The sequence below is a fragment of the Spermophilus citellus genome, assembly GCF_964194105.1.
Source record: "Spermophilus citellus genome assembly, chromosome: 1".
Classification (NCBI taxonomy): domain Eukaryota; kingdom Metazoa; phylum Chordata; class Mammalia; order Rodentia; family Sciuridae; genus Spermophilus; species Spermophilus citellus.
In genome coordinates, this window is record NC_138182.1 from 42,729,004 (window position 1) to 42,750,799 (window position 21,796).

General features: G+C 38.0%; 1 protein-coding gene across 4 annotated transcripts in view; it reads right to left on the reverse strand.

The window, feature by feature from the left end:
- Window positions 1–5,100: 5,100 nt before the first annotated feature.
- Window positions 5,101–21,796, reverse strand: part of COG3 (component of oligomeric golgi complex 3) — a 52,825-nt gene continuing 36,129 nt past the window's right edge. Inside the window, exons 18-25 of one of the 4 annotated variants that reach the window (XR_014021413.1) lie at window positions 19,742–19,830; window positions 19,501–19,635; window positions 13,538–13,613; window positions 9,011–9,138; window positions 8,034–8,132; window positions 7,024–7,087; window positions 6,782–6,955; window positions 5,937–6,060 (exon numbers count right to left, since the gene is read on the reverse strand). Coding sequence is in view for 3 of the 4 variants with exons in the window: in XM_081289557.1 (XP_081145683.1) it covers window positions 5,857–6,060; window positions 8,034–8,132; window positions 9,011–9,138; window positions 13,538–13,613; window positions 19,501–19,635; window positions 19,742–19,830 (731 nt within the window). In the remaining variant the exon portion in view is untranslated. The other 3 variants (XM_081289558.1, XM_081289557.1, XM_081289559.1) reach the window with 3 other exon arrangements.

Here is a 21,796-nt window from a genome sequence, read left to right on the forward strand (position 1 = left end):
TTCCAGGCATCTCAGTAACTCCAGGCCACTCCAGAGATTACTACTCTTATTCTACTTTGTTGCAGGGTCTCTTCCTCCCCCTCTCCCTCAGGGAGCTTGGAGGCCAATCTCAGCCTCCCAGCTGCCTCAGCACAAAGCATGTACCCACCTCCAGGAGACTAGCCACTCCTCCTGACTTAGGAGAATCTGGGTAATACCACAGAACACAGTGCCCTGGTCCTCAGCTGAAAGAGTGAAGGATGGAGGTGGCTCAGCTCCTGGGTCCCATGCTTTTGCACTGAGCCTGGAGGCTCTGACCTCCTCACACACACACCCTTGACCACCCACCCCATCACAGAAGAGGACACCCACATGGAAAACCAAAGCCAGCCTGCACCTGGTTCCCCAAACTAGGAGTCAACTTGGTATTCAAAAGGACCCACATGTCAACTCCAATACCTAGGACCCTTTTGGTCACTTGATAGTCATCAACTCAGTAGCTAAAACAAAAAGGGAAATGTGAACCTGGTAGAACAGTGATCCAAATAGAAGATGCAATGGGTCTCAGGATGGACTGGAGCCCAGGAGGCCTGCAGGGAACAGGAGAGCATACTATCTTTCGATACCCGACTCATCCAACAGACACCTCAGTTCACACACGTTTGTCTGCCGATTATTCTCAAAACTCCCTAGTGGTCTTGGGCACCCTTTTTCCACTCCAGTGTAGTAAGGGATATGGGATTATATCTTGTAACCACAGCTCCAGATGAGGCCTGGGCATGGGTCATGTCTAGAAAAGGTGAACTTGAGCTAGGAGCAACCCCAACCCACCCCAGGGTGCCTTTTATACATCCCTGGGATATTCAACTCCCAGGATGACCTTAACTCTAGCGTCAACCAAGTCAGTATAAGAAAACCCTATTCCCAGTACAGTCTGACAATTAGCCACTCCCTACTGTGAAGAGTGATACCCAAGTACCATAGTCATGGACTTCCGAGTCAGCTTTTTCACAACTGTGACCAAAAGAACTGACAAGAAAAATTAGAAGAGGAAAATTTTACTTTGAGGCTCAGTTTCAGAGGACTCAGTCCATAGAGAGCCAACTGCATTCCTCAGCGCCTGATGAGGCAGAACTTCATGGTGGAAGTGTGTGATGGAGGAGAGCAGCTCAGAACATGATGATCACAGAGAGCTCTGGCCAACAAGGACAAGCTATAAACCCCAAAAGCATGTCCCCAGGCACCCACCTCGTCCAACCACACCCTACCAGCCTATAGTCACCAGTTAATCCTTATCGGGGGATTAACACACGGATTAGGTTATGGCTCTCATAACCCAATCATTTCACCTTTCTTGCACTGTCACACAAGGTGAGCAGCTCTGCTCCACCACATGCTTGCGCCATGATGTCTGCCATGATGTTCTTTCACCTTGCCACTAGTACAAAGAATGGGTCCAAGGTGACCTGAACATGAGCCAAAATAAGTTCGTCTTCATAAGTTGGTGTGTTGTCACAGCCATGGAAAGCTGACTGACGCACTTATCACCCATCAAAGACTAAAGGTCCTGAGTGGGCCTCAGGACATTGTTCTAAGCCCCCCAACCATCTCAGACTCAGCCCCAGTACAACCTCACCACCTCACCCTCCTCTGCCCCCTCACCACACATGGAGATCCCATGATATCTGCCAAGAGTGGAAGGCACATGGGGTTGGGGCCAGCAGGGCGTGCTAAGAGTTCCAGGGAGAGGCAATGGCATGTGTAGAGACACTGAGAGCCAGACAGGCAAGGGTATGGCATTGGAGGTATTTAGGACAAGTTTTTTTTTTTTTTTTCCTTCCTGTCCTGACCCTGTTCCTCCTTTTGGGGTGGATTTCTCCCTTGAGACAATTAACAGGCAGCAGTCACCTGCCTCCAACTCCGGAAAGCAAAAAGGTTCAGGATCCAGGTGGAAACCACACCAGTAATCAGAACAGGGAAAACATAATGTGCATTATTACCCGGTTAATAAGAGAAAATTCACAAGAAATAAAAGAGCAGCAAACAGCACCGTTCCCTCTCCCCCTCTCCCCTTCTTTTTCTTCTGCTTTTCTGGCACAGAAAAGACCCTCTGTTCTCTGCTTCTGTACTCAGGGGAGGCATAGAAAACCAGACTGACAGAAAGATCCACACACCACAGGGAGTTAACTTGGCCATCATGAAAGCAGAGGCAGCAATGCCCAGTCCAGGCCCTGCCACAGCAGTGGGAAGAAAAAAAAAAAAAAAAAAAGAAAAAGAAATCCAACTCTTTTACTCAAAAAAAAAAAAAAAAAAAAAAAACCCAACAATGCTGTGCTCACTCTGGTCTCCAGCCTCTGGTCTGTCCCATGAGGGACAACAGCATCCTTTTTCATCCTTCCAAGGTAGTCCTTTCCTGCTCAAGTTAGACAGTGACGTCTTCTGTTGCTTCTCATCCTGATTCAGGAGGGGAAGCAGACAGGGTCGGCTGAGCCTGTGCACCAGACAGAGTTCAAGCTTTCTATTCCAGAGCAAGGGGGATGGGAGGTAGCCATCTCTCACACTGGGGACTAGGATCTTGTAGTAAGAATGTTACAATATTCCAAGCCAGAAATACTGAAAATGAGAGTTGGCCCAGGGAAACTGCTCTGAAACTACAGAAGGAAGGAGGGAAAGAGCTGGGGGGTGGGGTGGAGAACAGGCAGGACTTGGCAGGAATGGGCTAGGTGGGGAATGCTGAGTGACTTGGGCACTAGCTCCTTCAACAGATGCTTATTAGGTACCTATCGCAGGCACTGGTCTAGGTGCTGGGTATCCATGGAGCTTCTAAACTGGGCTGGTGGCAGAAGGGCCAGCAAAAAACAAAACAAAAACTCCCTCAAGCAAATTGAATTGTGTGTCAGGTATGAGGGTAACCAGGCCAGGTGGGGGAGCAGTAGATGCTGGGGTTTGAAGGATGCCATCACATGGAGCAGGGTGTTGCAACCCCTGCACTATTAACATTGTGGGCTGGATAATTCTTCCTGTTGGGAGCTGTCCTGGCATCGTGAGATGGTTAGCAGCTCTGGTCTCTAACCACAAGAAGCCAGAAATAACCACTCCCCCACCATCAAGACAAAATGAATGTCTTCAGACATTGCCACATGTCCCCTGGTGCTGAGACTACTACAATAGACCATTTGAGGGTTTTTTTTCTTTTTTCCCTCCTTTTTAGCCCAGCACATATCTACTTTGGCTAAAGTTCCATGTATTTGAAAAAAATATTTATCCTGCAATTTTAAGGTATTTTGAATTTACTAAAGAGGAAACTCAGTAATATCCAGGTATGGTTCATTGTATAAGGTAACTGGTCTCTTGAAGAAAATGAAAAGAACAAGCTCTTTAAAAACAACGAAAAGTCAATGCCATGAAAACAAGCAAGCAAAAAACATATTAGAAGGGACTAGAGAGTGAAAACTAAATAAAAATGTGTAAACCTGGACTTTTAAAAATGCCGTAAGAGATTTGGGTGGTGGGGGGCGGTAACTGGGAAAACTGAAATCTAGATACTCAATTTTTTCGCTTATTTATTTTTTGCAGCACTGGGGATTAAACCCAGGGCGTCATTCACATTAGGAAAGTACTCTACCACTGAGCTACATCCCTAGCCCCTGAATTTTTTTAGATGTGAAAATGCTACTGTGATTATGTAAAAGAATATTCTTGTTTGGAGGTAGATACTGAAATATTTAGGAACAAACTGTTAATGAAGACTAAAATTCACTTTCAAATAGTTCAGCAATAGACAGTGTGTGTGTCTGCAACACTGACAAAGCCTACTTTAATTCATTAAAATGTGTTCAAGAGCCCAATCGTGTAAGAAAAATTATTTTAAAACACACATAGAAAAAACTTGGAGGCTGCGTTCCAAACATCTAACAATGGTTTACTTCTGAGGGCTCATTTATGAAAGACTTGCATGTTTTACAATAAAATTCAAACATTCGTGAGCATATATGTATAATTGCAAAATGTGTTTTTAAAAACACACTTATTATTTTTTAAAAAACCACATTTATTCTAAAAGAAAAAACGGACATTTAACAGGATGCCACTGTCCCACGTTCAGTAGCAGCTTCCTTTCTCCGGGGGTTCATGCCCAAGAACACAGTATAGACAAGTTAGCTAAAGAACCACACAGCAAAGCGCCCCAGAGAGGAAGCAATCAAGTCCTTCTTTTCTGAAAAGGATCTCTCATTATCTTCAGTTCCTTTACTACAGCTTCTTTTTAAGGGTTTAAGTCAACATGAGGTTCACTCTTCAGTCTTTCTTATAAAATAGTCACAGAAGAGAACTTAAAGATATGGGGTTGTTAAGCCAGAGAAAAAACACAAACCTGTTTTTATTGTTATCATAACACTACTGAATTTCAATACAATTATCTCTGCTGGCTGTGCTCAGGAAATTGGCACTTTGCAAACAAACAAAAAAAAATTTTTTTGCTAGTTTGAATCCACAGTGACCCCCAAGGCTTGAAACCAGCCCATGGTGCTACTGAGAGGTAATGGAACCTTTAATAGGTGGGAACTAATGAGAGGTCTTCTGGTCATCGGGGTGAGCCCTTGAAGGGGACAGGGGGGCCCCAGCCCTTTCCTCCTCTTTTTTGCTTCTCAACCATGAGGTGAGCATCTTTGTTCTCCCTCCATGACATGCTGCCTCACCACAAGGCCAAAAGCAATGGAGACAACTGATCATGGGCTGAGATCCTCAAAACTGTGAGCCAAAAATAACCCTTTTCTCTTCATAAGTGCTTTATCTCAGATAACTGTAATGCAAAGCTGACTAGCACATCTTTTAATGAAGGAAGTATTAAGATGCTTCAAAAATGTCCTTTCAAAATGATTTATCTTGTCAAAGAAATTCATATACTACAAATAAAACTGGAGAAGTCTGAGTAAAATGGGTAAAGTGTATTGATGCCAATATCCTGGCTGTAATACTATGCTACGGTTTGCAAAATGTTGGGAGGAATTGGATAAAAGATACACAGATTGCTATTATTTCTTACAACTGTTTATGAATCTGTAAGTTATCACAAAATTTTTTAAAAGATCCACATATATACCAAACACACAAGCACAAAAGTAGGAAGCAAAAATCTTTATTTTTTAAAAAAATTCATTTATTAAAAACAGCAATTTCTAGCCAAATAATATAAAGCATTTTAAATTAATTATTTGAAAGTATGTACACTCTTTGTATAAGTAAACACTTGAAACTGTACAGATTTAAACAAATATTCATTTAGCAAACAAGTTGGATCACTATCACCTACTTAGCACTTTGTAAGGTGTTTGAGTGTTTCAGAAACAAAAGATCCGAACACAAGAAAAAGTGCCATTAAATATTTTTATCCCAAAGAACAAATCTGCTCTGTACATCAAACTACATCAGTCACAGTACTGTACAATAATCATGCCCTCATTTCTTTGGAAAGGCTATTTAAAAACCAAATGTACATATAATACACTAGCTGGATATTTTACAGTTTCATTAAACATGTATTTAAAAAAGTAAGTGGAAGTAAATGCAATCTTCCTAATTCATTCATTTCACGGCAAAGAAAGAATATGGACCCTTTTTCCTTCTACCTTCCCAAAATATAAGAGTGGTAAGTTCTATCGAGCAATTTCTACCTCTGGCAGGGTTGAAAACAGATGACCTGTTACAAACGACAGTTTAGGCAGACCACCCGCACACTGTGCAAGAGCCTGCCTTAAGCGCACAAGGAGCACTGCACCACAAGGCCGTTGGCCCCATTCCAGAATCCTCGGCAGTGTCCCACCTCCAGAGTTTAAATGACTCAGAATTCTTTTTGAACCCCACAACAGGTTACATTTACTATAACAGCAGAGAGAAAACCAACTCCAAATTCAAAAAGGAATTTGTAGAAACATTTACAGATGTGCACAATTTGTGATCCCTGATATGGTATGGTGGTGCTAAAGTGTGGGCAGTGTTTGTATCCTTGTGTGTGTTGATAACATGTCCCGCTGCAGCAGGGCTAGAGATCCTCAAGGCTGGTGCACAGCATAGCACAGGTAGCTGAAAACACACAAGTGTTCACATTTCAAAGAATGGCTGGAATCAAAGGTGGTGTGCAGAAGGCTGTAACCCTAAGCTTCACTTCTAAGACAGGGTACTCATCCTATGCACCAGTTTCCCTTCTCATTTTTATGTGCCAGATTTAAGACACCTCACTGGTAATTCCTGCTCCCTCATACTCACTGAGGCTCTGGGAAGACCCATATTAAAGATCCCAAACCTATCTACGCCAGGAGGTTGCAGCTACCTGCTTTTGAACACTCTGCACCTAAGCAGTTCAAGGAGTAGAGATGGCAGGCCTTACCGGAGATCCTTGATCTTTAACCACCTTACATCAAAAGAAGAATGATAACACCCTGAATTCCCAGGAAAGCAAGATGCGTTCTCAGAAGCAACCAATATACTCCCAACTAAACTTCAAAATGATAGGAGAAATATTACATTAAATAGAGTATAGAAATAAGATTTCTGGAAGTAAAAAAATAGTCACTGTGGAATGCTGGGCGGTTAAAAGTGTTGCAGTGTTTCACGTATTAGCAAACCTTACCCTTAGCAGCTTTCTGGATAGCTGGATATCTGTAAAGTTCTTTGCACTACTTATTGTAACCTATTTTTATTGCACAACTTTTGTGAAGAAACATTTCACTGTGAGTCCTCCATGGCTACGTCTTAAAAACTTACATTTCTTGTTACCATAAATAAGGCAGCTATCACTGCTCACCAATTAATCTTTGGCATTTTGATGTTTTTAAAAGGGAAACACCAAACTCTGAACACTTTATGTTTCCTTCTGTAGTCAGCACTGAGCAGCACGCATTGAGGTTCTTGGGGACATTTCATGTAGGATCCTCAGTGTCCTGGCAGGCTGCAAGACTTCTCATCCCATTCCCACCAGACAGACCGCTGACACGCACAGACCGCTGACACGCACAGACCGCTGACACGCACAGACCGCTGACACGCACAGACCGCTGACACGCACAGCCCAACCAGCCTGCTATTTAGAAATCGAAAGCAGGAGGTTCAGCTGAAAAGCAAGGTGAAGGGCTGTTAGTTCTGCTGTGGGACCACCCTTGAGAGAAGTCCTCTAGAGCCTCAAAAACAAAATGAGGAGAAAAGTCCAAGATTTTTATACCTACTGGGCTCTGAGCTTCTGGAGGAAGTGTGGGGAGCTACCACCATCATGAAATCCAGGCCCCTGAGTCACTTAAACTCCAGGGACAATGATGGCAAAACAGAACACCAACACTAACAAATGACAGAAATGGATCTGTGTCACCAATGGCACCTTTTCCTCTACCCTCCGGCTTTCTCCTCCTATTCAACTCCTTAAAAGTTCCCATTCTCCCCAGTCTCTACTCACTTCCACCAGCTCTCCCAGCTTTACCTCTTTATTCAACATTCTCGTTCTTACTATATACTAAATTTCCAAATTACACTAAACTTAAGACCATAAATAAATATTCTCCCAAGCACTAGGCCACTCCTAATACATAACAGGTACTCGGTAAAAAAACTGCTGGCTGAATTGAATAAATCAATGATAACTAACCCAAACTGGACTCTATATTCAGTTTTTTATAAATTTAGGAAGAGAAGAAAAAACAAGTACTTCAAGCATCTATTCTTACCTCTCAAATAACTTTCATTTTTATCTGAAATTTTCACATTATGAATATTCTGAACAAAATGATTCAGTACATTAAATGCCAGTATTTGAGTCCTCCACAAGAAGGTCATTTGTCTTAAACAGCAATTTTCACCACTGGAAAGGACTAAAATGCAACTGAAAACTCTAAAATCATCCCCAAAAGTTAGAGTAATTCAAAGTTTGAATTCTTGTTCATGAGAATAAAACAGTGTGCAGTTTTTAAAATTAAAACTAAAAACATGTTTGCTCAAATATATTACCTACTGTAGTGAAAAAAAACAAGGGGCATAAAACTACTAACGGTTTTCAGTCTGTGCTTTACCTGTTCCATGGAAGGACAAGCAATGATCTGGATGTCTTCAGGACTGAACTCTTCCTTTAACAGAGCATGAAACTTCTGGAAGACTTGCTGAATGTTATTCTTAGAAGAGGAGATTACATCAGATAAGTCAGAAAACATGCACATCTTACACATGAAGTACTATGAAAGCTAAATCGTCATAATGTTTGCCAAAATGAATGGAAGAAATCTTTCATAAGATTGCCACTTAAATATTTAAGATTGCACTTAATATTTCATATGTCAGCACAACCTGATGAAGACTTATCAGAATACATTTCCTAGAAAAACTAAACTCTAGCAAGCCCTGTCCCCACAGAGGATAAGAGTCGTCAGCTATTTCTTACATAAAAGATAAAGTTCTAAGACATACAAAATGTACTTTAAAAATCAACCAACGCCCTGGGTAAAGATGTAAGCTCAACAAAGAACTATAAGTTATGAAATTTTCCCTGACATTTATCCCTCGGTGGCTGCCGCACACCATTTATTTCCAGCACTCATTAGAAAAACAGGGTTCCTGGAATACTGCCTTCACCAGTGCTGGGCCACAAGCAAAATGTGAGGGTCTGACTTTTTTTTATCTATTTAATTATACTTTCAAAATTAACATTAAAAGCCAGTCTCAGCAACTAAGCAAGACTCTGTCTCAAAATAAAAAAATAAAATGGGTTGGGGATATGGCTTAGTGGCTAAGTACCACTGGGTTCAATCCCTAGTACCACAAAAAAGACAAACAAACAAAACATACAAAGTTAATATTAAAAACAGAAGACAAAGTGAAAGTTGGGGGAAAAAAAGACATAATCAGAAGCTGGCTCTGAATGTCTTTCAAGAATCACAGCAATTATTGATCAACTTCACTAGAATAGTACATCAACAGTTTTAAACATCTACAGGAAAAGAAAAAGAACACTAGAAGTCTAGCCAACTTTCAGATAAATTATAGTACTACTCACCCTAACAGGTTTAAACAAGATGAACTCGGTATCTTTATTGGACAGGTATAATGACATACTTCTCAACGTCAAAGGCAGCTTTGCTTTTATTGTCTTATAGGCAGTCACCACAAGGTCACTGACCTTTGCTGCAAAGCAATTAACCTGGTTAGGGTCACAAATTCAGAAGGGAAGAAAGAGAAAAATAGCAAAAGTCTCATTTCCCCAAAGAATGTGTCTCATTTTCCTTGTTTGTTTATCAAGTTTAACAATTAGCTCTACAAACATTAAGTATCTGCTATATACAAAACTCTAATCTCAACCACTAAGGCAGTAAAGAACTCTCCCAGCATGCTTTAAGACATTCGTAGGGGCTATAATATATGCGTTTGGAATTTAGATGAGAGATAAGTGAGTTTGTTTTTTAAAGAAGTCATTCTTAGATACTTGTGAGAAACCATACTAAATGAGCTTATCTATCTACAGAACTGACTCACAGTCAGAGGTGCTGTCTAACAGTCTCACTCAGGACATTGAGAAGATATCCACACAAATCTAAGGAAAACTAAATATCCATTTGTTGTATTCTTATACCACATTATCAGACAGCAAATAGAATTCTATAAGTTTTTAACTAAAATAACCATTTAACCTGAAAGAGCTACCTGGAAAGGAAGAGTAGTCATCTGTGAGGAAACTACCTAGATAGCTACAGAGGAAAAGATGGTTCCACACATGTTCAACATCACTCAAAACTAAAGAAATGCAAATGAAAGCAGTGAGATATTTACAAATTGACAATGATGTGGGGAAAGAGGTAGTTGGCCCTCCATATCTGCAAGTTCCACATTCATGGATTCAACCAACTACAGATCAAAAGTATTCAGAAAAAAACTGCATATGTACAGATATTTTTCATTATTCCCTAAACAACATCATATAACAACGATTTATATAGCATTCATGTTGCATTAGGCACTATAAGTAATTTAGAGATGACTTGGAAAGTATACAGAAGGACAGTCACAGGGTTTTTGCAAATAACCCATTTTATGTGACAGACTTAAACATCTTAGATTCTGACATCTGTGGTGAGGGAGTCCTGGAACCAATCCCCAATCAATATGGAAGGACATCTGTATCTTCATCAGTTGCTGATGAGTGTCCAATCTCTCTGGAGGGACACTAGGCAATTTCTAGCAAAACTGAAAATACACATACTCTTTCACTGATTTTCACTGCTAAAAATTTATACTATTTACATACTCACAAAATAAAAAGATGTGTGTATAGGGATATTTGTCAAATAATATATAGAAAAAACTGAAAATAATTAAATATCAATAAAGTTCTAAAGCTATCATGCTATACTGATGCGTTCCGTGTGTCCATTAAATACATTGGACACAGAAGGATATGCTGGTACAGGAAGGGCTATAAGACACACAGTAATTGAAAAAGTAAGAGGTACAGTACAATCTCATTTGGGTAACATTTTCTAAGTCCATATGTGCTAATATACACAATGCTGGGAAAGAAACTACCTTTGAGAGCAGCACTAGTATGCAAGTGGAAAAGAGAGTTATTTTTTATTTTATACACCTTGAAAATTTTTAGACCATCCGAAAACACTTTTTTAAATTGAGGAGGGTTGTGATAAGACAAGGTAAGAAAGTGCATTGGCTCTTAAGAAGAAAGAGTCCAGAATTGTTTATTTTTTCATTAAACAAATGAAAGCTCTTCAAGACACTTCCTTCATGGGTTCTGGCTCTGTGTGTTAACAAACATACTTCAGAGATCACTAAATGAGTTTTCAGAGCCCTTGATAAGCATAAAGTAGCTGTGCAGACTAGTGAATATAGTATCCTTTAATTGTCTAGAATCAATTAACAAAACAGCATTCTCTCCCAAGAGTTCCTTCATTACGACTTGATCCAAGAACCTGACAGTCTACATAAACCAGTCACCCTGGGTTTCTGGGGCAGAAGAGATTGCTCCTGGACTGTTCTTGATGCTCCCACCCCAACAGGCCCATAAATCTCTTTGACACTGAAGTGTGGCTGTCATACATTACAGATCATGAAACTCCAACTCCACCCTCCATTGTGGCTAAATGGGCAGAAGATACACAAGACAAACCGAATTGTCATCTCTATATACACTAAGATCTCCTCACTAAGAAAGAAACCAAATGAGTTAATGTGACAAAACAGCAAACCCATTTCAATCTGTCCTTTTCCTTTTATCGGGGAAACTGCTGCTTACTGATAATTCTAGTAATGCTTAAGGGTCCAATACATCTAATACTGAATTCTATTAGAATTCTGCTTGAGAAAATGACAACCACTATTTTGAGAGAAAGGATCTTTCCAAAAGGGAAAGAATAATATGTTAATTATACACCAAATCCCTTGGCTTAGTGTACTAAATATGTCTGTGCCTATTTGCTGTTTTTATCTATTTTAAGAAAGATTTATTACATCCAAGAGGTTTCATTTACATAAACATTCAAAATACAAATCAACTCCTATTTCTAAATAAGCCCTATGAGTGGCTGAAACCTTAAGCTAAAGGCTCTAATTCATCCAGAGATCATGAGAATGACTCCAAAAGTTGCCTTGAGTTGGGAACTAGGAAGTCTGCTTCCTGACTATGAGGAATAGGTGGTTGACAAAAAGGCAGCCTATGATCAGAATTCCCAATACTACTGGTAAAAAAAAAAATCTGATTTTCTTTTGACAAAGTATACTACTCCATCAAGTGTGCTCTGCTTTTAAAAGATGTTTAAGATTTCACTCTCATGCACAATCCAAATGTTTAAAATAATGAAGACAGAATATTCACAGTTTCCATTAAAATATACAAAAAGGTATTTGCAATAAAACAAATCATTGCAAACCTGTATTGACATCCTCAAAGTGTACATGAGGAACATTTGAAATACAATTCTGTCATCCTTTCAAAGATAATATTTACACATCTTCGTAAGAAATACATAGCTATTCTTAATTTCTTGGCCCAACTTCAGATTAACCTGAGGGGTTCATAATAACTGAAAAATCTGTAGGCTTACAAGAGTTTCAATCCTTTTTCTCAAAGGAAATGAATACCTGTCAACACAACATCCTTTCAATAGGAAAAGCAATCATATTAAAAAGTTGATTCCAGATTAGGTACCTGCAGATAGCTAATTTTTATGGGTGCAAAGCCTACTCTTTGGAACTACTTTTTGGAACTCTCACTACAAGCAAAGAGCTACTTTCCAACTTCGGCACTGCTTATACATAATTAAAACTGTTCTTTCACCATTTTGTTCTTTTCATTTTCAAAATATGGGTCAGGGGAGCCAGAAATATGCTTAACAAAATTATTTATTCTAGTTTAATAGCAACTTAAAATGTCACAAAATGTACCAGAACAATCCACAAATTTAGGTTCAGTTTTAAATGTCTAACATATAAAAGTAAAGAACCCTCCCATTAGACTGGGGGTATAGCTTAATGGTACACTGCATATGCAGTGTGCACAAGGCCCTGGGTTCAAACCACAAAAAACAAAAATAAAGGGAAGCTGGGCACGGTGGTGCACACCTGTAATCCCAGCAGCTCGGAGGGCTGAGACAGAAGGATTGAGAATTCAAAGCCAACCTAAGCAATGGCGAAGTGCTTAGCAATTCAGTGAGACTCTGTCTCTATAAAATACAAAATAGGGCTGGGGATGTGGCCTGGTAGTTGAGTACCCCTGAGTTCAATCCCTGGTACCAAAGGGGGAAATTTAAAAAAAAAAAAAAAAGCAAAGGGAAGGGGACAGCGCAAGTAGAAAGGAGAGGGGAGAGAGGAGCAGGGAGGATAGATATAATCAAAGCATGATATATGCATGTATGGAAATGTCACAGTGAAACTTATTGATATGTACAATTAATAAAAGTTAATCATAATGAACAAAAAAAGTCTCTCCCAAAACAAAACCTCTAGCACACACATACACACAAAAATTTACATTCAGGGAAGTGTAAAATTGGAAACATCTCAAATATATCTATGAATCAGGCAATGATATTGCCTGCCAACTCCCACTGATACCTCAATTTTTATAATTCTTTTTACAAACACTCCAAAATATCAACAAAGAATAGAACTTAGAGAAAATGTGTAACAAAATAGTGGCCCAATATTTCTTCATATACTTGAAAACGGGTGTTTTTCTCTCCACAATTTCACTGTGTCAAATACAGTATTTTCAGAAAGCTATAAACAAATGAATGGCAAGAGTACAGAAATCAGCAGACTCAAAATGTTTCCATCCATACCAGATTTTACTTTTAACTAGGTAAGTTTATTTTTAATTCTTCCTTCCTTGGAATGCTTATTGAAATACCAACAGTACTGGCCAATTAAGATCTGTTAGCTTCAAACTGAATCTAGATTAACTCAGATGTAGAACCCCAAAGTGAATAAGAAACAAATCCAAGCTGTCCCTGCAAGGACTATATAAATGCAAATTAATAATATCTTAAAAAAGAAATCCCAAATAGTAAAATCTGATTACCTGGTTGTGCCCAAGGCTGCTGTGAGAGGGTATACTTGGGACCTCCCTGACTGGCCATTGTTTTTAATGCTGAAACCTAGTAGAGGAGACAAGAAGAAAAGCTTCATTTCACAGGTGACAAATTAAACCCTTGCCATTCTCAAAGGATACAAAACACCATTTAAACCTACTAAAGCATACTGATAATCAAATGTGCAACTGCAACAAAATTGCACCACATCTCATATTCCTTTAGAGCTTATACAATTTTTCAGCAAAACTTTTTGTTATTTCAAGGCATATGTTACCTTGCAAAAAAAAAAAAAAAAAAAAAAAAAACCAAAACCATATATGGCATTCTGCCTAAGACATTTCAGGATAGGAAGATAAAACTGAAACCCTAGAGAAATGTAAATACAAAACAGATCTCTCTAAAACGGACTGTTAATATTAAATTATTATTGTATTTTATTAGAAATGTCATCCCAGCTGGACAAAAATCTCCTCTATATACCAAGAAGATCTATTTCTTACTATATCATAGGCAGAGAGAATGTCATTAAAAAAAAATAGTATTTTTCAATACCATCAAAAGGCACACTTGACTATAAAAGCTAAAAATACAGACTTGGGAGCCCATCTTCTAGTCAACTCTTTCCATTTCGTAGCAACAATATAGAAAAGTGAATGTAAAAAAGTGTATTTAGTTGCTTGGACAAGACTGTTGTGTCAAGAGTCATCACACACTGTGATGGGAAAATGGGTGGCTACACAGGGTGAGAGACAGAAACTGCATAAAACATTTTTTGTTTGTTTGTTTGTTTTAATGGACAGTCATGTACTGCCAAAGCCTTGGCCCCACTAGAAAGTCTCATTAGAAAAACCTTAGCACAGACTCTAGCTTCTCTTGAAAAGGGGCAAACAAATAGGAGGAAAGAGACAGGCATAAAGTTAAAGCTGATCTCTCCAGCCTTCTTCACTGCTGGTTTCTGTGCTGCCCATGTGCGTAAACTCGCCCTTTCCTCCTCTCAATTCTTCTCCATGTCTTTATTTTTTCATTGTGCGATTTGTTTTTAAAAGACACATTTCACAGAAGATTATAGTTTACTTAGACAATGCTAAAAGAAAAAATATCCACACTTCAGTGTACATTATTTTGGGAATACATTCCAATTTAAAAGTATATATTCATGTTTATACATTTATAAAAATGAGAATGTATTTTTTCCAACTTAAATCTATATTCTGGACATTTTTCTGGGTCTGACAGTTTTAATTGTAATGGCTGCCTACTATTCCACTGATTGTCCCAAAATTTAACCAATTTCAAGATGATATATATTTAGGAAGTTTGTTTTAAAAACAAATACAGATTTGTACATTCATTTTGTGTTTACTATCCAGATAATTTACTTATCTTTAAATCACACCTCAAGGAGTAATCCCTTCAAAAGTTTTCCTGGGTATGTAGAGTTCATGTCTCCTGAGAAAGAAACCCAGAGAAGGAACAGGAAAAGGAAAAAAATGTCTGGTACTCAGGGGAATAAAAAATGTTCTCCCCAATAATTCTCATCTTTTTTAAAACCCCAGAGATGAACAAAGACTCATTGTCTCATGCTGACATTGCCATATACATTTTAATGTTCAGTTATCTTCCTATCTTGATTTCCCACTAGGTTATAACTCCTTGAGAGCAGGAATTAAATTTATAGATCAAATTCTATTATATGCACTACATCAAGAAAAATTTATAGGGTTACAGAGGAAATTAATAACACTTCAAAAGGAATATTAAGAATAAACTTGCGTATTAAACTGCTTGGGAAAAAGTGTTATTTTTTACATACAAGCCTAGGTTTTTAGCATAAACTGGTCCCACCAGAAATACTTATAGCTTAGCTATAAACCTAAAATTATACTTCCTTTAAAATGCCTTAATTTAGAATTTTGGCTAATGTAAAATCTTTATCTCAACTTTGTCTACTTTACTTTAAAATAACATTTCCACAGCACTTTACAATTACAAAGTGCCTTTACACATGATATTATTTGGTCCTTGCAGTAATCGTAAGACAATAGGATAGAGTCTACAGCCATCCTGATAGAGGTTAGAAAACTTGAGTCTCAGAGGAACAAACCTACTAACAATTTCATTCAGCAGGTAGAGAAGAGGGCCTGGGACCCCACCTTCCCAACTCCAAGTTTTTAGCTCTTTTCGCTACACCTACCACCATCCCAAGTCCCATTTAAGAGTTTCAAGCAATATCCAGTACCATAGAATTCTAAATAGTAAAAATGCATCAACAGTTTTTAAAATTTGAAAAAAATAATAATCTGACTTAAATGTTTTCACATGTACCTCTATCCCCAACACTCAGAATAATTCTTTTTTTTTTTTTTTTTTTTAGGCCATTCAAATACTTAGAGAAAAGACTATCTTTCCAAGGACAGGAAATAAGAAATGAGCATGTATATGTTCTTCTTGTACTCATTTTATTTTTCTCAAGAAAAACAATAATTAAACCAAAAATCAGGAAAGCGGCAGATGAAAAAGACATAGAAAAGTTATCTCATGAACACTCAGCCACTCTGTGAGACGTCAGTTTCTTAGTCTATGAAATGAAGATGTCTTCCCTTGGGAAGCCAGGGTTTGTGGGTAGAACTAAGGAAAATGAAGCATCAACAGGAGAGCCTAGAGAGAGCCATATAAAAACAAAAAGGCCAATCTACAGCAGATAAAAGGGCATCAGAATCATACATTGAGTTTTTAGGTTAAAAAGTCTTTGACATACAGAGAATGTTCTCTACATACAAACACAGTTTGTTTCATTGTGCCAACCCATATATATAAACAAGCTGAGGACCTTTGTTGATAAGGCTTACATCTAAAATGGTAAGTACTGAGACCTACAAATTTACATTTAAATGAAAAATGAAGTCCTGTCTCCTTTCTATACCTATGGATATTATAATCATTTATCAAGGTACAAGCACGGTTGCCTTATAAAATACTAACTAAATAAAAAAGCCTGAGGTTCTGAACCTGCAGGTGATAATGCTGAGGCATACCTTTAGAGAAAAGCATTTTGAAGTTCTAAAATCTTTTTTCTCCTCTACTACTCAGAATGCTAGAAACAGTCACCAGATAAAAAAATAAAAATGCTGGGTCAACAAATTCTAAAACATAATGTCTTAAATGATCACATATGTCAGTGTGAACTCCAGTGTTTGTGTCTGCCTGCCTGCCTGCCTATCTCTCTGTCTCTGACTGACTCTATGCCAGCAGGACTGGAAGGAACCTGAATTTGGAATAAGACAATACAAAAAGGATGCTCAGTCCTCTACCAGGCTGTGGTGTCTACTAAATACTAGGTCTAGAAACTCAACAAGCAGCAGCAAGGGACAGAGGCAACTGTGTCTGATCTGAGCAATGGCACAGTCAACTGACTGTGATGTGACATTGGGCTCTCCATGATGATAAGACACAAGCCTTTCCCTTCTTTCCCCATAGCGAAGGGGATATAAAAAGAGGTCCATAAGCCAGAGGCTGAGGCAGAAAGATAGCAAGTTCGAAGCCAGGAAACATGGTGAGACCCTGTCTCAAAATAAAAAATAAAAAGGACTCAGGGTGTAATTCAGTGGTAGAGCATCCCAACACTAGAGAAAGAAAGGGAGTTGGGGAAGAGGTGTATGAACAGCTAGCTGTCCAGGGAATTGCCTTTATGTATATACAACATGTCCATGGTAAACTATTATATAATTCAGACTTGGAAGATTTTTTTTCTATAAAGACATCCATTTCAGGGCCAGGGCTGTGGCTCAGTATGTGTGAGGCACTGGGTTCGATCCCCCGCACCACATAAAAATAAACAAATAAAATAAAGGTATTGTGTCCGTCTACAACTAAAAATATTTTTTTAAAAAACTCTCCATTTCCTTTTTAAATCCTCTTAGTCCAGAGTCTTCCAAAATATACAACTGTCCTATTAGACCAGATTTATCAAGCTTGTACTAAAGCCAACTTGGACAACTTTATTAATAAATTTTGACTCTCTTGATTTCTAGAAAAACTAATCTAGAACAAGCATTTAATCCTAGATTTCATTATAATCAACTCACAGATTTCAGAAGATTCATTTGACTGCTATTATTGTATAATGTTTGTCTACAATATCTCCTATCAGTACTAATGTGAATATACTCTCAGAAATACACATTACAGTTTATAAGCCAATTTTCCTTGAGAATAATTTCAGTAAAAATGATGACTTTTCTGTAAACTATAAACTGTCAACTCTGTACACTCTTCCTTTTTTAAAATCAAAATTTGGTACAGAATATTTCTACCACCCTTCTTTGTTTTGTGGTAGGAAAAAAATACACAAATATTCTAAATACTTCATATTAATGACTAAAATCCATTAATACAATAAGTATTTAAAAAGTGATTATTTCATCATTTCTGCATTTGCTTTTTGTTCTTTTTATTATTTTTAACTTAAATCATCATCATCTTCTTTTTTTTTTTTTTTCGGTACTAGGGATTGAAGCCAGAGTTGCTTAACCACTGAGCCATTCCCTCGGCCCTTTTTGAAACAGGGTCTCAATAAATTACTGTAGGGCAGGCCCAAAATGGCTGTAGTTAGGCTCTCTTGCTGAGGCTTGGGGATGGGATTGGGGCTATGATTTTAGTATGAAGCCAAGGTCAGAAACACCCAGATTCAGCACACTTACTCAAGGTCAGAAGCATTTGCTTGTGAGCATGCGCCCACTTATGTAACCTGTTAGTAATGTGACTTCTTTGTCTGGCCTGCATATTAAAAAAAAAAAAAAAAGGCTTATAGAAGTGGCTGGGGGGCTAAATGAACTGGCTGAGGGTTAAATGGGACTGGTTGGGGTCTGTTGCTGTCTCTAAATAAAGAAAGTCAACCATCCCAATCATCCCAATAGTGCCTTCTCATCTTTTTTCAACTGCAGGAGCCCCCTAACCTTACATCCTGAGCCTGAGCCACAGCAGTGGCAGGTCAGTTGCTTAGGGCCTCACTAAGATGCTGAGGCTGGCTTTGAACCTAAAATCCTCCTGTCTTAGCCTCCCAAGTCATTGGGATTACAAACATGCACTACCATGCCAGGCTTAATTTATATCTTCTGTCTATCTAGGCCTCAGGCATATTAGAGTTGATAACCCACCAACAAGTTACTAAACAACAATATGCATAGCTATTTATTATTTTATAGATACATCTTGCCTAACCAGTTAAGACTACCTCAACTTGAAGAAAATGCCACCATGTTTTTATTCTTTTTATGAAGTCCTTTAATACAAGTCTGGGGTAGACACTAGAGATTTAATAAACAAAGGTTAATTTTAAGACTTTTTTAACATCTTTAAGACCTCAGTGATGACACTTTTTAAAAAATAATTAGGTTGAACAAAAATGTTAGAATGACCATGATCTGCTCTGCTCTTTGCCAATCGACAGATTTTCGCTTAGGAGACAGAGAAAGAGTCAGCCTGTCATATATATGTATATTAAATCCACTTATATGACAGTTTACAATGTAGTGATAGAAAATCTTCAATTCTCAATTATGCATGCAAAAATGAAAGGGGCAAATGACAAGGCAAAGCAAGAAGAAAAATAAATCCTCCATTTTAAGTAATAGAAAATCTGCAGTTGTTGCCATGCAGGTGTAGGAGGAAGTGAGCATCCAGGAGACTGCGAGCGGTGGCCCACATGCAGATCACTCAATGCAACAACAGCTATGCAGCATTTGCTATCTTCTTCTTCAAAACAAAAACTCTCAAGCATATCTAAAAGTCCACATAGCAAAGCTCTTGTAATAGGAAACAGAATGATTTCCTAATCACTGAGACTTGGACTACCATCTCCTTCTGCCAGAGTTTTCACAAGAGGGTAATTCAAAAGCAAAGCCAGGGAAGAATGCAAAATGACTTTACCAAGCAGGCACCCCGTCTCTACCTTTGTCATGAACTCCTCCAGCTGCTCTACAAACAGCTTGGTCTGCTGCTGAATAAACTGCTCACAGGCCGATTTCAGATGCCGGTCTACATCTTTTTTAGAGTCAAGATAATGTTCTCTTATCTCAGGAGTACCCTTAAAAAGAAGATGACAATTTCCTCCTGTTTTTATGTGCCTAGAAATTACCAGACACATAAAGAATGTCATTTATCCCACCACCAATGAAACAGACTCTTCTCACCTCCAACAAGAACTCTATCAAGGCATTGTTGCTATTCAGCCTAAAAAATCTTGGAACAGTCATAGGGTTCAGGATTTTAAATGCTGCATCTGTGAAACAAAATTTCTCATCCAGTAAACATGTCAGTTTCAACAGAGAAGCTCTGGTAACATCAGTTCTTTACTACCATGAAGCCAGAAGGCATTCATCTTCACCAACCCACCTCCACAAATGACTAAGGGTGAGATGAACGTCAAATATGGCCACAGTACCCACAGTTATTTTCTAGAAGTTGAATTGCAAAATGACTATTAATTTTAATTTGCCATTTATAGAAAAAAAGAAAAATGATAAATTATACTTGATATCATAAAATTTCACTTCTTTATTTTTGGGATGTTAAATTGTTTTTAAAAAACATTCACATACTTACCCAGATTTGTTAAGATCCTGACTGGCACAGAAATTTATTCATTTGAAGGAGTATGAATAAAACAATGTGTCAGCCAGAAAGAAAACACCAAGAGGACATATTTACCCCTTAACCTCCAGACTAACTAGACTCTACACAAAGTACTAACTGAGGTCTCATTGATGTTCAAATGCAATAAGATATAACATTAGTTGTGAGAGGTTAGAGGCTTAAAAGTGAAGATAGCAATTAAATTAAGTGACAGAAAAAAAAGGCCATTTCTTTGCTTTGCCCGACTAGAGAAAGCAAAGCATGAAATGCTTCCAACCCTGGTTTTGCAAGCACATGCCACAATAAATACTGCCTTGACCCTGGTCTTAATGAAAAAGAACCTCTCTCTATCAGATTCAGGCTTCATAGAAAAACATGAGTGACTCTTTGTGTCTGCTATCTTTTTGTAGGATACCTGAAAGATTCTGTTTGCAATAAATAGAATCAAATCACCATCTGGTAGGGTTACATAAGCTTCACAATACATGGGGAAAAACATTCTTTAAACCAAATTTTGTCAAAATCTTAGGATGTTTCATCTTCTCACACCTCAGTGAATCTAGACTATCAACAAAAACTAAAAAAATAATAAGAAGAATTAGAAAAAAATAAAAATAAAGTAAATTAGCCTCTTGTCTATCTCATTACTTAAAACAGACATCAGCAGCCAGGAATTCTTCAAGACAAGAGCACCATTCCCATACCTCACACTGAAAGAAAAGAAGGAAATCACCTGGAGAATTGGGAGGTAAGAGCCTCAAAGAAAATGCTATTTGAAAATTATGTATTATGTAAAGGCAAAAGCCAGAAAATCTGGTTCCTAAAAAAAAAAAAAAAAAAAAAATTATACACACAAGCTTTATAAACCAAAAAAGTATTCTCTGTGGTGGACAGGTGAGAAATTAGGGGAAAAGAAGCAAATGTTTTAATATGACTCTGCAGGAGCCACAGTGGATCTCAGCTGAGTTAAACCAGACAAGCACAGTAATTAAGGAACTAAAATCCTGCTATATTTGGAATTTCTGTATTTGGGGTTGCTCTGAATCACAGAACACAGAAAATAACTTCAGTGACTACTTTCTCAATTGCCCCCATACATTAGAGAGAAAGTTAATTCATTATATAAGCAGACGGCTTAAGGCATAAAAGCATAAACCTTTTAGAAAAGATTAAGAAAAGATAAAGTTTACAAAAAATTTGTAAGTAATTAAGAGAAATGAGTGATGTTTATGGTATATCCTTAATTGCTGAAGACCAACAGCTTGGAAAGTAGCTAATCTTTTAAAAGTCATCTCTCATTAATTCACAGACAAATCATCAGGATGGATTACCAATTCCAAGACCTCATATCTACATGATTACTTATCAACCAGCAGATTTAAAAATACTACATAAGCTCACTTTAGTACCCAAAACATAGAAAACACCTTAACATATTTTCATTCTTAATGATCTTGACAACCCAGTTAGAGAATCATAACGAGTTCATTATATAACGAGTTCATTATGCTCGTTTTACCTAGGAGGAAGGTCGGGCAGGGAAGACAAAACACCCATCCAAGATCACACAAGAGCTAGGAAATGATGAACAGGAAAAAAAGAAAATCAACTCT